We start from the raw sequence: 20,211 nt of genomic DNA on the forward strand, positions 1-20,211 counted from the left end.
ATCCCTGCAGATAAAGTGTATGTAAAGTCTACTTTGAAATAAAAACTTGTTAATATTGTACTCTATCTGGAGATTGTTACGATGTTCCTTCTTCTTTTTGTTGTTTAACAGCAGTTGGAATCTAGTTAGAGTTACATTACCGCTAACTGTAGGTCTCGTTCTCCTGCATCTTCATGGCCTCTCAAAGCCAATTTTTCAGTCCAGCCTTCCTTTAAATTTTTTTTATAAATAAAGTCTCTTTAATGCCTTCTTCCCTGATCCTGGCCTGAGATTAAGACTAAATGTTATAGTTTCCCTGTTTGACATATGGTTGTCATGGCAACGTCGACTACCGGTGAGTGTTTGGTGTTTAACGTCAGAGTGTTCAACTGTCAGCTAACAAGCTTTCATTTAACAAGTTTTCATGTTCTGTCCTGCAGGCACGGACACACAAGACTTCGACGTTTTCTGTCAGTGGTCATGACAAGGATGTCAGAATCCAAATCTAAGAAGAAAAGCTCAGTGTCTCCCTCTGGCGACCACACCTTTTTTATGCCAATGTCCATGCGGAAGGCCCGGGTTCAATTCCCAGCCAGTGCCCAAAACCCCAGCCACTAGATGCAGTGCCGGTCCCAAGCCCGGATAAGATGGGAGGGTTGCGTCAGTAGTGCGGACTGGGTATTCCGCTGTGGCGACCCCTCGCCGGGAGCAGCCGAAAGACCGACGACAACAACAAGTTCAGGCAACTGACTGAATGCTGTAAATAACAAGTGTGATTGAGGACTGTGCCCTCTATAATGCATTGAAGTTTTTCGGACATTAGACAGACATTCGGAGGTGGCATTTTAAGGAAATTTGACAAATTTCTGCAAGAAGAAAGCATGATACATGTTACTTACAAGGTTATGTGCCCAAAACCATATGACACCTGTGTGCTGCCATTGCGTGCGACTGTAGTGTGCGGTCAATTCACTGCTCGCTCGGCCAATTTTATGGAGCTATGAGCTGGACCTGATGTTTCTGTCTTCGGCTTAGACACTGTTGCCTGCTGTTATATTCTATGAGGTTGGCTTAAGACACGCAGATAATATGTCATAAACGTGATGATGCTACTGTGACATTGGGTAAGGTACACCTGTGACATGCCTACGATATGACATAAAAGCTGATAATCGAATGTGACTACCTGTTCAAACACCTGCCGGTCACTGGCCAAACAGCACCCATCAACAGACAAAGTGAATTTCAGTTTTTTTTTATATACAGATAATTAAATTAATATATCGTTGATAAAAAATTATTTGTAGTATTTGCTGCACTTCTTTCAATTAACCTTCCGGGATTCTCAGACTGGGCTGCTGTGTATTTCGACTTCCCTGGGGGGGCCGTTCATGTGTCGCATATTTTACGTGCTTGATTTTGGTTTGAGATGGAGATGAAAAATCCCCTTTTCAAAATGCAATCTTTTGATCCTCCACCAAAGGATTTTGGTGTTACGATGTCTTGATGTGTTTATTTAGACATCAATAAAAACACACACATGCACACACTTTGCTCATTTAGTTTGTTTATGTACGTCAGTCAAAGAAGATTTTTCTCTCATAGTTTTTTTTTTTTTAATCCTAAAACACCTGTAAACGTTTTAGTGTTTCGGTTTACAAGCAACAATTTGCAGACAAACAGTGCCATTACTTTTGCATTAACTTGTAATGTATTTTGAATCTTTCTGACGCTTATATTATATATTTTGCTTTAAAGTTGTAGTTGCTTTGGTTTAGGCATCTTATAGTAAACAGTGACATGTTTTCCACTAGGTTTGAATGTATTCTGTCTCACAGTATATTAAACATAAATGTACTTTTAATTAAGTAATGTTGCTTGTAAATTATAAGAACATGTTTTTTTTTTCAAGACATTTGCTTACCACTAAGGTTGAGAAGCCCTGCTCTAGCTCGCGCTCTCTCTCTCTCACACACACACACGCGCGCGCGCGCCAGCTGTCCTGCTAACCGCTTTGTCATCATGTTTCTTTACTAATCTCCCCTCCAAACCCACACCTGTGTATCTTTATCGCACAAGAGGAAATAAATAAACTTCAAACCTGTAATTAATTTCTTTCCGTGTTTTGACGCGAGCTGCCTTCACGCGCCTCTCCCATCACCAGTGACTAACGGTGCGCACACAAATACGGTCCGTGAAAACACACCTAAACAGGAACTAACCTATTACACGACGCAACATTTCCTCTTTTTAGACTTCGTGCTCAAACGTCAAAACGTCAAGTTAAGATGTAATATTAATTCTTATTGTAATACACATAATCTAAGTACTGGAATATATATATATTTTTTTTATATGTATTTTTAATCAAAAGAGGCCGGAACGTAGAGTTAACGGCATGGTTTTCCGACGGAAATGAAAACTGATGCGCATATGAAAACGTGTTTTGGAGAAGTGCAACGTAAAAGGGTCTGATTTTCCAGATTTGTTTGCTTTGTACAACTTGATTTACGAAATATATCTTTTAAAATCATTTTCATGCAACGTTATATTTTAATGTCGAACCTAAATAAGTAGCTCTTAAAGAACAACAAGAAGAAGAAAGCATGAAGAAGAAGCACGCTACGAAGAGGTCTGGCATTGATACTCACTATATATACTCACTTTCATACAGAAATGATTAAAAATAATGTGTACTTTTTATGGCAGTGCAAATGACTCTTTGTGTCAGATTTTCACTTTGGCATCATTGTGTGCTTATATTTTGACACACCAGGTCATTTGGCTTTGATGTTACTATAACTTACAGTAATAACAGGTCTTTTATTTCCCATCTATAATAACATGTACAATATAATTGTAGTTATCTGTTGCTTTCCAGGTTGAATTGATCATGGTGCACTGCATAGGGGGCATGTTCCCAACTCTGAATCTGGAGAACCTTTTTAAAAAGTTTAATGATTAATTAAATGTAGCCCATTCCTTATAGCATTAGTTTTCTGACTTAAAAACCAAGCACAGCATTTAAACAATACAGTACAACTTCGAATACAAGAGTTGAACATTTAACTCAGCAGGATATAACTCTATAATACTCTATAATTATTATTTTTAAACAAACTTAGGAAATAACTCACTCATTCCACACAGGATGAAAATGTTCAAAGTTTATCGAAAGTCTCAAAACGCATATGCAGCATGATGCGGCTTCTAATGCACACACTTTTCTGCTAATTTGCGGTGGCAGTGTTTTACACTTGTGTTAGCGTTTGTAAAGAGTGGATTTGAGACAAATTAGCTCATGAAGTTTGAAGAAAGGGCAAATTGTGGGTTTTTAAGTAAGTGTGCTTTTTGATAAAGTCTCTAAAGGGTGGTAGAGTCTGCTGTGTCTCAAATTCAGATGCTTCTTTTAGTGTATTATATGCTTAAAAAAAACTTTTTGCTTAAAAAAAAATCAGTGTCTTCAGGTCTCATTTCTATCACTTTTGATAGCAACAAAATTACATAAGTCTGAAGATATCTTTAAAAATGTAAAGTTACAGCAGTTTGTGTCCTGAAAGAACTGACTCATTGAAATCTGATGAGACTGGATTTTTATCAGGTCACAGATTGTTTGCACTGCCTTAGATTTCAGAGATTTTTTTTTTGCAGAAATTATTTAAACTTCAATATCTATGACAGTCAATTTTTTAAAAGCATTTTAAGCATTTTTTATTTAAAGCGTCTAGCAAGAGTGATAAGTGGGTTTTTGTCCTGTACCGATATTATCATGATTGATACGTGTATGTGACAATAACGACTAGTTGAGCTTTTAGATCGGAGAGGTAAAATTTTGTATCTTTAAAGCAGCTTAACTGTTAGATTTGAGCAGTGCATTACAACATAAAGTCTAAATGCTATAATAATATGTTTATCATCGATCAATCTGTCTCTTTCAACTTTTGGTTTCTTATTCGAAAGCATTTTTTTAAATTGTAAAACAATTTTTAAATAATTTTTGTCACTTTTTTTTCCCCTGACTGTGTTTCGTCTCTCAGCGATGCCTCGGTTGCTGACGCCGCTAAGCCGAAGAATTATGTCGTCGGCCTGGTATCAGACAGCCTGCCTGCAGATCAGACTACATCTGGGACGCTGTCCTCACTATTCTCAGTCCCAACCACAAAGAACACACTGGTCTTCGTACCAGCACCAAAAGTAAGTATGCATGCGTGTCATCCATTAGCACAATGCTGATAAAACACAGGTCCGATACTTTGAACATAAAATCACATTTAAATAAGTGACTAGCTAGCAGAGGTATTTTGTTGTTGAGTTTCACATCACAATCACAGCATGCAGCACGGTATCAAGCTACACTTGCTGACAGATATGAGCAGTACGTTCCACTGTGAGCCGACCAGGTACAGAAGCATTTTATTCAATTTGTTTGTCATTTTGACAAACACACATTGTAGCATAATTATACACTGTTTGGCCAAAAAAGTCTCACACACTAAGATTTCATTCAGTCAGCTATAGCTTTATAGGCCAGATCTTGTGTAAAAATTATTCTTCCTACTCCCAAAACCACCTCTTTCACGGTTTAAAATGATGGGATGTAATAACCTAGTCATTCAGTACATTCAGGTCAGCTGACTTCATTTTATTATAACCACATAACATTTCTGAGCCTAGACCTGATCACCTGAGGCCACCCCATATCATAACACTGCCTCCAGAGGCCTGTACCTTCTTACCCTGATATACAGTACCAAACGCTTTGGAATAGGGTCAATCTGAACTCATCAGACCACATGACCTTTTTCCATTGCTCCAAAATCCAATCTTTCACCAAGTGATCGCCGTTCGTGATCTTTTTCCGACCTCATTTCTTCAACAAAGTTGACTATTTAGTACTATCCTTCCAGGTTTTGATAACGTGTTGAAGACTTCTTAATCTAGTTACAGCAATTTCAAATCTCCTTAGTTGTTTTCTTTGCTTGATGGAGTTCAGAAATGCTATAGACATATACACACATACACTCAATTAGGTTGCTAGACAACAGGCAATAAACCTTCGGGGGAAAAAAACATCATTATAGAACATTTTTACATAACACCTCACAGCAGAAAGTGACTACAATGCCACTCATGGAGTCCCAATGTAGGATCTCCTTTAACTAGAATAAACCTTTGATACTTTGAACACTAGATACTTTGAAATCCAGCCCCTACACATATCTTTTATTTAATGCTTTAAAATGTCTTCGTTATTGTGACATGCAAATACAAAATGAGGCTTTATTCCAGCTGGAGCTGTTATATTATTAATAATAAACTGTTAAATCAGCCTGAGGAGTCTGTGAGATGTGCTTAATCCAGGCTAATGAAACAACCTTTAAAAACACTTTTAGTATTCAATCTCTGATTCATGCAAAGCCGTCTGTTCAGTTGGTTGAAGTTCCTTGGTTTTAGATCAGATAACGTTGAACGAAACACTTTCAAGCTTCTGTATAGATGTTAGCTGTCATCTGTCCAGTATGTATAAGCGCTTTTGGCAATGTGGCACAGGAGGATCATTAGGCTGAGGTCTGATTAACACACTGAGTTGATTAGACTCATAGTGTGTAGTCATCTAATCATGAGAGCAGCACAGCAAACTACCAAGCCTTAGAGCTCTTTACTCATGGCTCAAGTAAATGTTAGAAAGAAAAAAAAAAATCACATCATGAACTCTATTAATGGAAAGTAGAAATGTTAATGATTATGTATTACATTAATTATTACTATTAATCGATATTTTTTTTTAAATTGTTTTTAAAAAACAAATATATAAATGTATAATGTGGGGGTCAGTGTTGGTAATGTAGCGACCTGCCACCAATAAATCGTTGTCTAGGAAGCTCTGTATTATGGCAATAATTAAAAAAAAAAGCTTAAAACTGAGGGCATCTAGTGATCTTTAATTATTAATAATCAATTGATTATTAATTGTTAACACGTTCAAAAAAGAAATTGCAACCCTACTGAAAATCTAATTTCAGGCCAAACCTTGTCTTTTTTGGCTGTTTTCTCATCATTAATATTAGACATTTTTCTAGTCAAATGTATTTTTATAAACGCACCATAATGACCGCCATAATAAGAACAGCTTCTTTTTTTGTTTAATGGCAGCGAAATCATCTGCCTCCATCTAACCTTCTCCTCTGCATATTCTTCTCTCAAACCAACCAACTTCATGTCCTCTCTCACTGCATCCATAAATCTCCTCTTTGGTCTTCCTCTAGATCTCCTGCCTGGCAGTTCCAACCTCAGCATCCTTCTACCGATATATTCACAATCTCTCCTCTGAACATGTCCAAACCACCTCAATCTGGCCTCTCTGACTTTATCTCCAAAACATCTAACGTGGGTTGTCCCTCTGATGAACTCATTCTTGATCCTATCCTTGTGATCGTATCCTTGTCACTCCCAAAGAGAACCTCAACATTTTTAATGTACTGTACAATATTCATCATGATGTATAATTTAGAGAAGAGACTGTCAGCTAAGAGTAGTGCTGCATCAAGCATGTACAAAATTAAGAAGTAAATGTGCTGATGACAGAAACTACAGTCAAACACTGAAACGAGGGAAATAGAAAGGAATTATCAGGAAAAAAGGTTCAACAATTAACAGTGCATTAAAGAACATTGAAGAGCTAAAACGATACACATCCACACATTCCTGACTACACTGTCGACATTATGTAAAAGCATCCTCCCTATAGTCCTGATCTCTTTCTGTCTCACTTGGACCTGTTTGGTTCCCTGAAGGCAGCTCTGTGAGGACAAAGATTCATTTCTGATGAAGAAGCGAAGACAGCGGTGCATTCATAGCTCGCAGCTCAGCCGTAAAAACATTTTTTAATGAGGGAATATAAAAGCTTGTTGACATACGGACGAGGTGTATTGAAAAGCAAGGGCATTGTGTCGAAAAATAATGAATTTGTCTTTTCTAAAATTTGAATTGCAATAAATTGTACACTGAGAGTGTGGATTGATTCTGACTGTAATTCTCCCCTTGGACCACAACTGTTAATGTAGTAAAGTGGACTGAAGTGAAAACGCAGACGCTCCAGCGTTAACTTTTCAGTCTTTATGCTATGTTTGGTGGTAATGTTGACGATGTCTCTTTCGTGTCTCTGCAGCCAGAACCCAAGGCCAGTCCCGTGAAACAGGAAGCAGGTTGTGCGCCAGGTGGAGGAGAATCAGTAAAACAGAAGCAGACAAAACTAAAATCAGCAGCTGAAAAGAAGCTGGAGGAAAGGTTTGAAAAATATCGCTGTATCCGATACTGTTTTAGCAATTAAGTTCGAACGGCTGTAAACGAATCATTCGTGTCACTTTCCAGGGAAGAAGCCTTAAATAACGCAGACACGGCCGAGGAGGAAAAAGGTCCAAAGAAGGTTAAGCGCAAAGCTCGGGAAGCAAACCATGACCAAGAAACGCTGGAGGAGGAACTAGAAGCGAAAAGGCGTAAAGTTTCCAGGAACAAGGCCGAAGAGAGAATTAAACTGAAAAGGACCGTATTTGTTGGCAACCTGCCTGTTAACTGCTCAAAGAAGGTGAAGGAGTATCTGTGCAGGATCCGGTTACAAGCCAAACATCTCAAAATATCATCTTTTTCCCCCTTATTAACCTGTTTTATGTATTTATTTATTTATTTTAAACAGGATTTAAAAAAGATCTTTAAAGATGTGGGAGCCATCGAGTCCATGCGCTTTCGCTCAGTTGTAAGTGTTCATCACTTCCTACTAAAAGCTAGACTTTATGTAGTAGATTTCTGATTGTGGTTCCCTTCCAGCTTCGGGAAGATCCGACGATGTCCCGTAAGGTCGCCGCTATCCGGTATGTCTTTTAATGCACACGTATACACATACACACGGATATATATATATATATATATATATATAATACACACAGTTTGATTTTTTGCAATTTCTCTTATATAACTTTCATGTTTCTGTTCCCAGACGCCAAGTCGACCCAAAAAAAACAAGCATCAACGCCTATGTGGTGTTCAAGGATGAGGCCGGAGCAGCAAACGCCCTACAAAGGTCACACAAACTGTACACGCGTATATTATTATTCCAAGTCCTGCTTACATGGCAAAGCTTGAGTTTATAATAATGTTCTCATTGTAACTAACAAGAACCTGTACGGCAGATGCGTCACATCATCCAAGTCTAATAATCTTAATAAAATGCGCTGTAGGTTAATAAAGACACATTTAATCATCCGGGGAAAATGTTTAACATCTTAAGGTCTCCAGTGTCAGTAAGTCATCCACTATGGTAAGCCATTAGAACAGAGGAGGTCGACAAGCTGCATGTTTGTGGTTGTCTTATTTGTCTTAGAAACAGAAAGACTAGTGAGGCGACTCTTTATAGCTGCTATAAAATCTTTACAACACAAATTGTGTAACTTTAAACAGCTAAAAAGTACAATGCACCATCCTTTAACTACTGGGGGAAAAAAACACTTTAATATGAAAGGAATACGACATTTCAGGGCATCTCATCACCTAGAGACATGTTCTATTCCTTACTTGAATCTTCTTGGCAGACGTGTGTGTGTGTGTGGGATCAGTTATAAATACGTAACTCATAGGAAATGTGTCGTAGGAATGGTTTGGAGATCGAGAAAGACTTTTACATCAGAGTGGATCGTGTTTCTAAGCACGGTGCAGTGAGTATTATAGAAAGCTAAAGTTTAAAAATTCATGTGGTACAAGGAGTGTGTGCTGGCTGTTAACGCTTGTTTTTGTTTTTTTGTCCTCTAGCATGACCATAAGAGGTCCATCTTTGTGGGCAACCTTCCATATGGTTAGTGTCTACCTTCTCTTTCTCTCACACACACACATTTCTGGTGTCATAGGCTTAGGGTTAGAGTTAGATTCAAACAAATGTCAGGTCACACCAAGGTCATATGTCTGAGATAATTCTTCAATAACTTTTTTCTCTCAAATCCTGTTTAAAGTGTTTTTTTTTTTGGTGGGGGATTTCCCCCAGATTTTCTCCCCAATTTAGTCGTGTCCAATTCCTCCCCGTCACTAGGGGGCTCCCACGTTAAGGCTACTACTACCACTCAGTCAGGAGGGCAGAAGACTATCGCATGTTTCCTCCAAATCACGTGACGCCAGCCATTGCATCTTTTCCAACTACTCGCTCACGCACCGTTGGGCAACAGATCATACTCCGTGGACAGCGCTAGCCGCTCCTTCCACTTGCGTGCGCTCACAGACGCCCCTGATTGGCTGAAGAGCCGTGATTAATGTGCAAGCATTAAGTACCTCTCATCCCTCCCCTCTGGGAGAGCTCTTAGCTTAAAGTGTTTCACCACTGCTCCAATCGGGGGCTCTAAAGTATATTTTAAGGGGATTTCAGGCAGACCTTATAATGATGAAAAAGTGGTTATTGTTATTATACACACTGATCAGCCATAACACCCACCTAATATTGAGTAGGTCCCCCTTTTGCCACTATACCTTTCTATCACAACCAGCATTAACCCTTTCATCAGTTTGAGTTACAGTAGCTCCTCTATTGGGTCGGACTACATGGGTCAGCCTTCGGAGCGATGCATCAATGTGTCGTGGATCATGTTTATATGGGAACATCTCACTAGAGCTGCAGTTTTGGATTTGCTCTGAAGCAGTCGTCTAGCCATCACAATTTGGCCCTTGGTGCAGTGGGTGCAGTTACAATATCCCATTACAATGGCGGCTGGAAGTTTGTGGGATATATTAGGCAGCTAGTGAACTTTTTCCACTGAAGTTGGTGTGTTGGAAGCAGAAAAAATGGCCATGCGTAAGGATTTGAGTGACTTTTACACTGGCGAAATTGTGATGGCTAGACAACTGGGTCAGAGCAACTGGAAGAAATGCAGCTCTTGTGGGATGTTCCCAAGCTGCAGTGGACAGCACCCTACCAAAAGTGGTTCAAGGACGGAAAATCGGCCAACTAGTGACAGGATCACGTGTGGGAATGAGCGTGGGGAGTGAAGGCTGGCCTGTGTCGCACAATCCAACAGAAGAGCTGAGATTTTATAAGAATTGTGTGGAAAAATTTTTTGTTTTTTGCTATTTTCTTTAAACTGACAGGCTGCGAGTTTGGTATCAGACTTTCCTAATGTAGAGACCTGTTTTATCATTAACTCCCATAATATACCCTGTACACAGTTTTAAGTCATTGTAGCTGTCAAACATTTCCTCAGATAATAAAACTTGTATTAACACGTCTGTCTTGTGAACAATTTCATCATGATTCCTCACAGATATAAAGGAACTGCCTGTCCGCCAGCATTTCGAGGAGTGTGGCCAAGTCGAGGCTGTGCGATTGGTGAGGGACCGAAATACTGGAGAAGGAAAAGGCTTCGGTTACATTCTCTTTGAGGTGAGCACACCTTGGTGTAAAGATGTTATCCCTTACACATCATTCTAGAACTTTAGAAACACACAGAGTGAACGCATCACACACTGTCTCCTCGCAGAGCACAGACGCCGTCATGTTAGCCCTGAAGCTGAACGGCTCCCAGCTGCTCGACAGAAAGATCAGGGTGAAACGCTCGGTGAAGAAGGAGAAGGTGAAAAAGGAGAACGAGAAGCGAGGGAGAGGCCCAGCAGGGAGAAGAAAAGGACCACAGCAGGCAAACTTTAAAGGACCCAGGCGTGCCGAGAGCAGCAAACCCACAGGGAGACCGTTCAAGAAAAATTTTGGGACAGGAAACAAAACATCAACCTCCTTCGCGGGAAATATGGCAGATCCCATTTCCAAAAAGGGACCGAAAAGGAAATTCAAACCGAAGAAAAAGTGTAAACCGGTTCACATTTAATCATATTCTTAATGTTGGGATCAGAGTTCGACTGAAAGGTATCAGCAGAGACATCAGCTTCATCCATCGTTTATTTGTTTAAAAAAAAGAGACTCCATTATATTAATGACCTCAATACGAGCAAAGACAAACACCTTCAGTGTACCACAGTGTCGGACAAATAATACACAATAAAGTGAAAAGAAAAACAAATGAATTAATAAAACTACGACAAAGCTGAATTCATTCGCTGTAGAACTCTAGAGATTCACTACAAATAGAGTTAAATTAAATAGTCTTGAGTTCAGGACTAGAGTACAGCCAAGTGAACTGAGCTTTGTGGTTCAGTCTCGGCACATGTCTGGAATTCTGTTTGCTTTATTTTTTCATCCATGGCGCTCCCAAATAAAATTGACATGAAAATCTGAACTTTCCAAAAGTGTGATGTATTTCCCTCCTCCCCGAGTGTACAGTGCACTGTGTGGTCAGTGTGCTGGATTTAACCACCTAAAGTGTCTATGCTGATTGGTCTACAGTAAACACTAATGTTAACTCATTTAACATAGAATCTCTTTATTCATACTTTATATCAGAGTGAGCAGCCATGTTGGTAGATGTCATGTCATCTCATGAGGAGAAATTTCCAAGCAGGTATGCCAAGTTGTCCCAGTAGGAGGTCAGAAATTTTGTGTATGACCAATCATGCATGCCCTGACAGAAATGTTGTTCAAAACCAGACGTTTTCTACACAATTATTAATTTGGTTATGTCACATAAATATAAAGAAACTGGACAAATTTAAGTCTGACCAGGATAAGGAAGATATTGAAGATGAATAGATCAATGGTTACAACGCACGGTTACTAATCAGAAGGTTGGAGATTTAAGCTTAGGCCCTCGAGCAAAGCTTTTTTTGCCCTATCTGCTCCAGGGGTGCTGTACCATAGCTGAACCGAACGTCCTGACAAGTTGGTGGGTGTTCAAGCCAAACCAGGACATTTTATTGTGCAGAATAAAGCTGAGAGTAAAAACTACCTTTATTTCCCACTAATGCACTTATCCCATTGTCTCACTAGTGCCTAAATACCATCAAGGTAGAACGTTTTTTCAGCATACTGAGGCCATGATCAGACTGTATGTCTGATTCACACCTGAAATGCTGGCCTCCCTGGAGTTCCTTTAATGGTCCAAAAGTGGAAGTGACTTGGAGTGAGGTCAGGGTTTGTGGCAGTAACTCGCAGTCGAGTTCCTGTAATGTGTATGTAGTGGTCATGAATGATTGTATGTTCAGTTCCCACAGACGTGAGTGTCTTCCGAAAGTTGCCCGCCAGTTTTCAAGGATAAGGGTTCTAACTCCATTATTGGAAAAAGATTGCCAAAGGCGATTTCCTGGGGGGCCAGAGTGTCAGTAGTGACAATGATGTGCAGCAACAAGGCAAACTTTTTACCCTAATGGTGTCCAAACAGAAATAAAAAGTAGGTCTCCTCCTTTCCTAACTCCTATTCTGCACAATAAGTCCTGGTTTGACCTGAACACCTCTCGTATATGTGAAAGCTTTCTTCTTTTTCTTCTTCTTGCAAAATAAAAGGTAAAAATGCCGTGGTGAGCACCATGCACCATCCATTTTCTGCTCATCTCAAAGGACACGGCCGGTCTAGTTAAGGCTGAGGTCCTGAGTGACTCTCATGAGAATTAAAAAACTTCTTGATGAATAAATACATGATCTGAACTTTGCTAACTCTACTGACTGACGTTTGTGTTTCATCTTACATATAATAATCACGTGTTAGCATGAACTTCTATCTTCGTCGGCTAATGTTCTAGTCCGTGACACAGCAGCTGTTATGAATGTGCGTCGCATATTCGCTGACGAATAAAGAAATCAGAAGATCATACTTCGTACTCATCCATTTATAGAACATTCAGAATCGATAACAGGTTTGTGTGTGTGTGGACAGCACAAACCTTTTAATCATTTTAGCCCATAAAATACAGTTAAATGTTATCTAAACACTGAAAAACATGATCATCTAGTGAGATCATTTATAGACTCATATTGCCTTTTAGGAAAATCTTCATAATTTCTATGGTTGTAGAGGGGAGGAAGAGTTTTTTTTTGTTTGTTTTTGCACAATAAAGATGGAGAGAAAAATGAAAAACATTAATTTAAACATGGAGAAGTAAAACTGCTGGGAGAGGGTTGCACGTGTTTAAAAGGGCCCCGTCTTATTCGATGTCATCATCGCTCAAGCTCTGTGCACTGACGATGCGCTGCAAAACAGAGAAAAAAAGGAGTTACTTCAATATGGAAATAGTGCCAAGGACCAAAAGAATACAATTTCAAATCCCTTAATCCCTAAACAAGTCTCCGAACCCTGAGCAGCTCAGCAGGACACCCACCTTTCATCTCTGTGACCTCACACGAGTGCACGTGTGTGAATCACTCCACTCATCACCATGTGAAATTACACTACCCTCTCCACCAAATGGTTACTATAGTAGTGTTAGTCATCAGACTTATAATATAAAAAGAATATAACTTTTCACTTAAATGGGATCTATTTTACAAAATTCACTTTTATTATTCACAGTCATTTGGCATCTCAAGCATCTCCAACTAAATTCATAAATAAATAATTCTCCTGCCTTTAGTTTTTTACAAAATTAGTTTTTTTTTGTTTCTTGTTTAACAGCGATTGGCATCTAGTGTGTTGCCTTACTGCCACCTACAGTACAGCCCTCGCTCTCCCTCATCCTCCTGGCCTCTATAAATAGATTTCCCCCTATTGTGAGCTCATATGAGGCTGAATAGTAAAATATGGGAACTTTACAAACACGAGGGTTGTCAGAGAAAACTTTTTCTTGAAGCGCATTTAACAAGATTCCAAAAATAAGTGCGAGTTAGTGACCTAGTCTACGTGCCATAAAGTGAGGGTGGCTTCTTCAGGACAAATTTCTGCCAAGGACGTAAAAATTACTATAGTCACCAAATTGTCACTTACTTCATATTTAGAAAGAATTTGCATATAAACGGTTTACATTAAAATGAATGTTGGCTCTGAGGGCTTGTGGCTCCGACCAGTATAACAGCACTTTTGCTCATGAAGTCCCCTTGTTATTTGATGAGTTTTCTGCCACAGTTATTTGCCAAAGCCATCATTTTTAGGATGATTTTAGGATGGAGAGACGAGCAGGGTTCTGACCTGGCTGATGGTGGGCAGTTTGGTGAGGAGCATCTGGAAGACGGGTGGAGGCAGGGTCTGCTGCAGCACCTGGAGGAGCTGCTGAGGCTGACCACACACCGCTATGGCATTGGTCAGGTGGTCCACTCCTTTCTCATAGTCTCCTAGAAAACACGGGTAATATGAACAACACGGACAGACGGCTGACGCTGCTTTTTATCCAAGGGTGAGTCAAAAAATGATCTGCACTCAGGTTATATTAACATTTCCCTTGGCCAAAAGTTTCTTATCGGAGAAAAATCCAGGCAAAAACTTATTCAAAGCTGTAAGTACAGTAAGTGTGTATCACTCACTGCCCTTCATAAGCCACCTGAACTACTCCGAGTTTAATTCTCCCGATGTCGCAGCATTTCTGCATCATAAAAGCAACCAGAGAATCTTACCCTGAGCCAGCAACTCTTCTCCCAGCTGAATCTCCTCCAGGAAGAACTTCTGAACAGCTTCAGCATCCTTCAAATCTGGTAGCTACACACAAGCACACAAACCTTAGAAGTCCGTCCTATTCATCACACATTAGTGTTTCAAAGGACCAAAATAAAAAAAAACTCGGGAGCTTAAGATATTTGTCCTTACCCGTGACAGTCCTGCTTTCTCCTGTGCTGCTTTCTGCTTCTTCCTTCCTGCAAGTATAAATCTCTGTTATCTCTTGTTCAGCTTAAAGGTCATATATACCACTAACACTACTACCACTCAGTCGGGAGGGCCGAAGACTATCATGTGTTTCCTCTGAACCACGTGACGCCAGCCGACTGTATCTTTTCGAATTGCTCGCTCACGCACCATTGGAGGCGGAGTAACACACTCTGAGGACAGCGCTATCCGCTCCTTCCACTTGCGCAAGTTCACAGATGCCCCTGATAGAGCCGTGATTAATGTGGGAGCACGAAGTACCTCTCATCCCTTCCCATCTGAGAGAGCTCGGCCAATCAGATCTCTTTAGACCTCCAGCTGTGAGAGGTTACAGCATCACCCGGGAATCAAACTCACCATATACACTCCTTTTTAAACAAGTTTGCAGAAGTCTCTGAGCTTTCCAAAAATGTGGCTTCCAGCTTACTTACATACGCACCTAGCAACCTCATAATGCATGTTAATCAGGTTTACCCCAAATGCTATATTTTCCAACTATCTTGCTTGATTGCAATTTGCAACAATTCAAACAAATGAGTCATTTAACAATTATTGTAATTCTTTCCTTCAGAGCTGCATGGGAAAGAAAAATACAATATCAGAAATTCTCGAATAAAACCAAACATGATAAAAAGCAAACATGCTTATTCATTTATTCATCTTCTATACCACTTATCCTATACAGGGTTGCAGGGGCCTGGACCGCTCCTGGTGAAGACTTTGGGCACTTTCTGGAAGTCAGTGAAGTTGTATTAGATGTATGGGATGTCTTGCCAGTGATGATCCTTAAAACAAAGATGTAATCTATGTGTATAGTACTATTAATGGATTGACGACTTATAATTATGTTTGTAGTGTGCATGTTTGCAAAGTGCATGTTTGTACGGTGACGTGGTGGTCAGTGCTGTGGCACGGTGGTTAGTGCTGTGGCACAGCACCTCCAGTTTTGAGGGTTCAATTACTGCCTTGGGTCTTTGTGCTGTGTGCATGCGAGTTTGCATGTTCTCCCAGTGCTTGGTGGGTTTCTTCAGGGTGCTCCGGTTTTCTCCCACAGTCCATAGACATGCCGATTGGGTTAATTGGCGTACCCAAAATGCCTGCAAAAGATTGGCACCCTGTCCACGGTGTATTCCACTTCCTGCCCCAAGGCTCCAGGGACAGCCTCCAGGCTTCCTTGTATAGGATACGTTTATAAAAGATGAAGATAAAATACATAATTCAGTATTTCTCGCCACACATTACTTTGTTTAAAATAACCAGGGGGACAACTTGTTGAGACAATCTTGGCGAGGGAAGCGATTCTCAACCCAGATGTCACTTTAATTATTGTAGTCACTTAATAAAGGCCTGATACAAAAATAAAGACTGGTACAATAGTATTAACGTACAGTGACAGTAAAAACAGTTTCCAGGGTTTTGGCTTTTATATAACCAGAAGTTTACCTGCAGCTCTGACAGAGTGCAGATTCTGATGCCTGTAAGCTCCCATTACCTATGAAAGTAGTGTGCAAGCAACCCGCAGCCGCTCCTCATGCTTCCCCAATGTTTCGGCAGCCCTTAATTCTGCCTGTTGTATACGCCATCGCTGTAGACACTCGGGGTGATAATGTTAGTATTAATGAGTTTAGCCTGATAGATGACGCTGCCTACTGTTACAATCCGTGAGAAGCGGCTGTGACACGCTCACAGTATGACATAAAACTTGATGACGCAGAGCAATGTTAAAGGTCTTTTAGAGTGGAAAGTCACTGATCAGCGAAGCAAGCATTTAATGTTTTTAATGGAGACTGGACTTTCTATTTTTTTCGTTTACACCGAGATTAATAAAGATCTTTGAATCTTGAAAGTCAGCTTTAAAGTGAAGGAAGCTGAGAAAAGTAGGATCTATAGGTGGCAGTGATGCAACCTACAAAACTTAACTAGATGCTGAGTGTTACCGAAAGGGTAACTCATTGAGAAGAAAGAGTGTGTGGAAGTAACGGATAAATTAGATGAAGAATTCAAGAAAAGACAAGTTAAGACAAGATCTACAAAGGATGGATTAGTCGTTTTAAGGAAGGCTGGTCTGGAAAATCTGCAGTAAGAAGCTGGAAAGATGAGGGAGACCTACAGTTGGCTGTAATGTAATCAACTGGATTCTGCTGTTAAACAACAAAGAAGAAGAACAAGAAGCAGTCGTACTACCCATAAGTTTTGTTCCTTATAATTAGCTAAAAGAAAAAAAAAAAACTAAACATAAAAAAAGCATAGGGCTGAAATAATTCCGGATGCAAGCCGCCAGTAAAGCCCAACGAATAAGAAGCGCTTACGTCAACAGTTAGCTGTGATTTGAGGGAGCGTTCTTTTGCAGAAATGAGTCTCAGAAATATTTTTGTCTGTATGTTTGTATGTCTGTCCAGCCAGTTTTTTGTTATAGCATCAAGCAAAACTGTCTGGACAGAATTCAATAAAATTTTGAACCTAATTTACTTGGGTTTTTGCCTGATGCTAAACCTGCAGCATAAATAAAATCAAAATAGCGTACTGTAGGCGCGTCTTAAATCGACCGCTGGACAAGATTTATTGAAAATGTTGCAGTATTTAGATATCTGCCTGAAGTTTAACCTGCACCATATGTGCCAGATTTAATAATTTCCTTCAAAATAAGATACCAATAAGCTCCATGCTCAATGTAAACAAACACCTGCACCAAGAGATATTTTTAGAAAATAAACTGAATATTTTTAGTTTGAGTCATTTTTAAAACAAAAAAAAAAAAACAAAACTTAATCTTTCTGATTTCGTTTTTAGAGACAGGCAGACATGTACGTGCGCTTCAACCTAAAATAATAATAATAATAACACTGATTACATTTAAGCTGATTAACCTACTTTTTACCTTTTTTAACTATTTCTAAAATCTCTTTTCCTATTGACCACAGATGACTATGCTAGTTATATAAAAGCTAAAACCCTGTAAAGTCTTATTACTGTGTTATTATACATTAATGCTATTGTACCATTCCTAGGCCTTTATGAAGTGGCTACAGTGATTAATTGAGTGACAGTTGGGTTGAGGATCACTGCCCTCACCAAGACACCACCACAATCAACACTCTGTACACAATCTGTTAAACATATCACACACAATCAATCACAATCTGTCCCCCCAATGTGTCTTCATGTGAAACCCACAGCGCGATGTGGAAGCCATTGTTACCTTCCCACCAGTGAGAGATGAGAATGAATGGACAAGGCCACGATCTGAAGCGCTTCCCAAAAAAAAAAACAAAAACCAACAACTTAATCCCAACACCAGCACACAACACAGGGACTAAACTACCTCCCCCACATGTCTACGGTTCTACATGTCTGACTCAGGGCGCATGCGGCACTCACGCTCTCTCAGCTTGTTCTTGAAGTTTGGGTCGCTCCGGCGTTTTCTGTCAAAATAGATGCAGTACCCGACGAACAGCGCCGCGCCGACCCCGGCCGCTATCGCACTCGTTCTTCCGCCCATCATGTCTCTAAACAATGACCGAATAAATCCGTCTACTTAAAAACTAAAGGTTTATTTGTCTAGGCAAGAAGGTTGCTATGCGATTTTGTACATGACCCTCTGGCAGACGGGAGGAGAGAAAGGACCCGCGCTGTGCGACGCGCTAATATGACGTCACAGTCAAACTGTACGTAACAGTGCCTGTTCATAAAGGAAAAAAACAAGAACAGGCGACACACACACACACACACACACACACATATACAGTACATATTTATTATTATTATTATTATTAATAATAATAATAATAAATTCCTAATTAATATATAATTTAATATTTAATAAGTGTGCAGCACTTCCTGTTATAAATTTCTGGTTATAAGATTCTGGCTAGCTTTATATACAAGGAATAAATATGAATATCATCGAAAGGTTGATTTATTTCTGTAATTTAATTTAAAAAGTTAAACTTTTTAAACATTATATAGATTTATTCCAGACAGACTAATATATTTTAGACTGGCAAGTGTTTATTTCTTTTCATTTTAATGATTATGGCTCACAGCTAATTGAAACCCAAAATTCAATATCTCACGAAATTAAATTATTACATAAGACCTAATAAATAAATAAATAAATATATATATATATATATATATATATATATATATATATATATATATATATATATATATATATATATTTTTTTTTTTTTTTTTTTTTAAACACAAGGTGGTCAGCAGAGGGAAACAAAACCTCCCGGTAGACAGCTGCCCTGACCTTGGACCTGATAAACACAGTGGATCAACACTAGCAGATGACAGGGCTCCCCAAACCATCACTGACTGTTCAAACTTTACACCTGAACAACCTGGACCTGAAACAACTTGATTTCTGTGCCTCTCCACCCTTTGCCAAACTCTGGGATCTTAATTTGCAAATGAAATGCAAAATTGTTCTTTACTCTGAAAAGAGGACTTTGGCCCACTGAGCAACACTTTCTCGTACTTTTTGTCCTTAGCCCAGGGAAGACGCCTTAGACATTATCTCTGGTTTAAGAGTGGCTTGACACAAGGAATGTGAAAGTTGTAGCCCATGTTCTGCATCGACTCCAGCTGCAGTCGACTCCTTGTGAATCTCTTCCAAATTCTTGCATGGGCTTCGTTTAACAATTCACTCAAGGCTGTTGTTATCCCTGTTGCTTGTTCAACTTTTTCTACCACATTTTTCCTTCTATTTAACATTCCATTAATGTGCTTGGATACAGCACTTGTGAACACCCAGCCTACTGAACCAGACTCAAATTTTCAGGGAATGAATTTTGGGTTTTTATAAGCTATAAGCCATAATCATCAAAATTCAAAGAAAGAAACACTTTCAATATATCAGTGTGTGCAATGAAATAGCCCTGTTTGATGATAACCTAATTTATTTAGATGCACCTGTATATCAGAACAATATGGCGCAGCATCCTTGTACAAATAAAATTTTAGTTTGCTTTTAGTGGTGTAACATTTCCGGTTATCAATTTCCGGTTACATGGAACATTATTATTACATGATTACATTTTGGCTAGCATACTGCAATTTAACATTATCCATCCATCATAGGAACCTCTGTAGTTTTTGACTCTTACCAAGCACGTGAAGAACATGCAAACTCCTTGCATACAGACCCCGTACCCTGGGCAACAGTGCTAACCACTAAGCCTCAGTGCTGCCAATTTAATGTCTCCTCGTTAAAAATTATAGCAATACCACACAATATGAAGAGCTAGAATAAAATGGTTAAGCAAATAAATCAGAGAGTTACAATATTTTGCTATTTTGAAGTGCAACAGTAGGCACTGTCTATGACAAAGATGAGTACGTCAGGCCGAGTTCATAGCTACCAAAACCCCAGATCAAAGTCTAATCCAGAGCATGTACAGTGGCTCCAACAGGCAGAAGTAAGGCCCGAATACTTCTTTCGCAGGTAGTAGAAGCACACAGGCGAATAACCCAGAACGACATTTAAAGAACTGCAGAACTGTTAAGACAACAATTAAAC

General features: G+C 39.5%; 2 protein-coding genes across 2 annotated transcripts; one reads left to right on the plus strand and one right to left on the minus strand.

The window, feature by feature from the left end:
* Positions 1-2,364: 2,364 nt before the first annotated feature.
* Positions 2,365-11,240, plus strand: rbm34 (RNA binding motif protein 34). The gene is made up of 11 exons (XM_053513257.1): positions 2,365-2,611; positions 4,017-4,173; positions 7,148-7,266; positions 7,351-7,564; positions 7,673-7,732; positions 7,804-7,847; positions 7,973-8,056; positions 8,624-8,687; positions 8,782-8,824; positions 10,275-10,393; positions 10,491-11,240. The coding sequence occupies exons 1-11, from the start codon at positions 2,586-2,588 to the stop codon at positions 10,830-10,832; spliced, it is 1,272 nt and encodes a 423-aa protein (XP_053369232.1). The 5' UTR covers positions 2,365-2,585; the 3' UTR covers positions 10,833-11,240.
* Positions 11,241-12,708: 1,468 nt separating this feature from the next.
* tomm20b (translocase of outer mitochondrial membrane 20b) lies at positions 12,709-18,307 on the minus strand. Its single transcript, XM_053513258.1, has 5 exons — positions 18,063-18,307; positions 14,628-14,674; positions 14,438-14,519; positions 14,016-14,158; positions 12,709-13,083 (listed from the first exon to the last, which is right to left on the minus strand). Exons 1-5 carry the CDS (start codon positions 18,184-18,186, stop codon positions 13,039-13,041), a joined length of 441 nt encoding a protein of 146 aa, XP_053369233.1. The 5' UTR covers positions 18,187-18,307; the 3' UTR covers positions 12,709-13,038.
* Positions 18,308-20,211: the final 1,904 nt, after the last annotated feature.

The sequence above is a fragment of the Clarias gariepinus genome, chromosome 15, assembly GCF_024256425.1.
Source record: "Clarias gariepinus isolate MV-2021 ecotype Netherlands chromosome 15, CGAR_prim_01v2, whole genome shotgun sequence".
NCBI classification, from domain to species: Eukaryota; Metazoa; Chordata; class Actinopteri; order Siluriformes; family Clariidae; genus Clarias; species Clarias gariepinus.

Coding starts and splice junctions, on each gene's coding strand:
- rbm34 (XM_053513257.1), top strand. CDS start 2,586: ATGAAGAAGAAGCACGCTACGAAGAG. Junction 2,612..4,016: donor AAGAAGCACGCTACGAAGAG/GTCTGGCATTGA, acceptor TTCGTCTCTCAG/CGATGCCTCGGTTGCTGACG. Junction 4,174..7,147: donor TCTTCGTACCAGCACCAAAA/GTAAGTATGCAT, acceptor GTGTCTCTGCAG/CCAGAACCCAAGGCCAGTCC.
- tomm20b (XM_053513258.1), bottom strand. CDS start 18,186: ATGATGGGCGGAAGAACGAGTGCGATAGCGGCCGGGGTCGGCGCGGCG. Junction 14,675..18,062: donor CAAGAACAAGCTGAGAGAGC/GTGAGTGCCGCA, acceptor TTATACTTGCAG/GAAGGAAGAAGCAGAAAGCA. Junction 14,159..14,437: donor AGAAGAGTTGCTGGCTCAGG/GTAAGATTCTCT, acceptor CGTGTTTTCTAG/GAGACTATGAGAAAGGAGTG.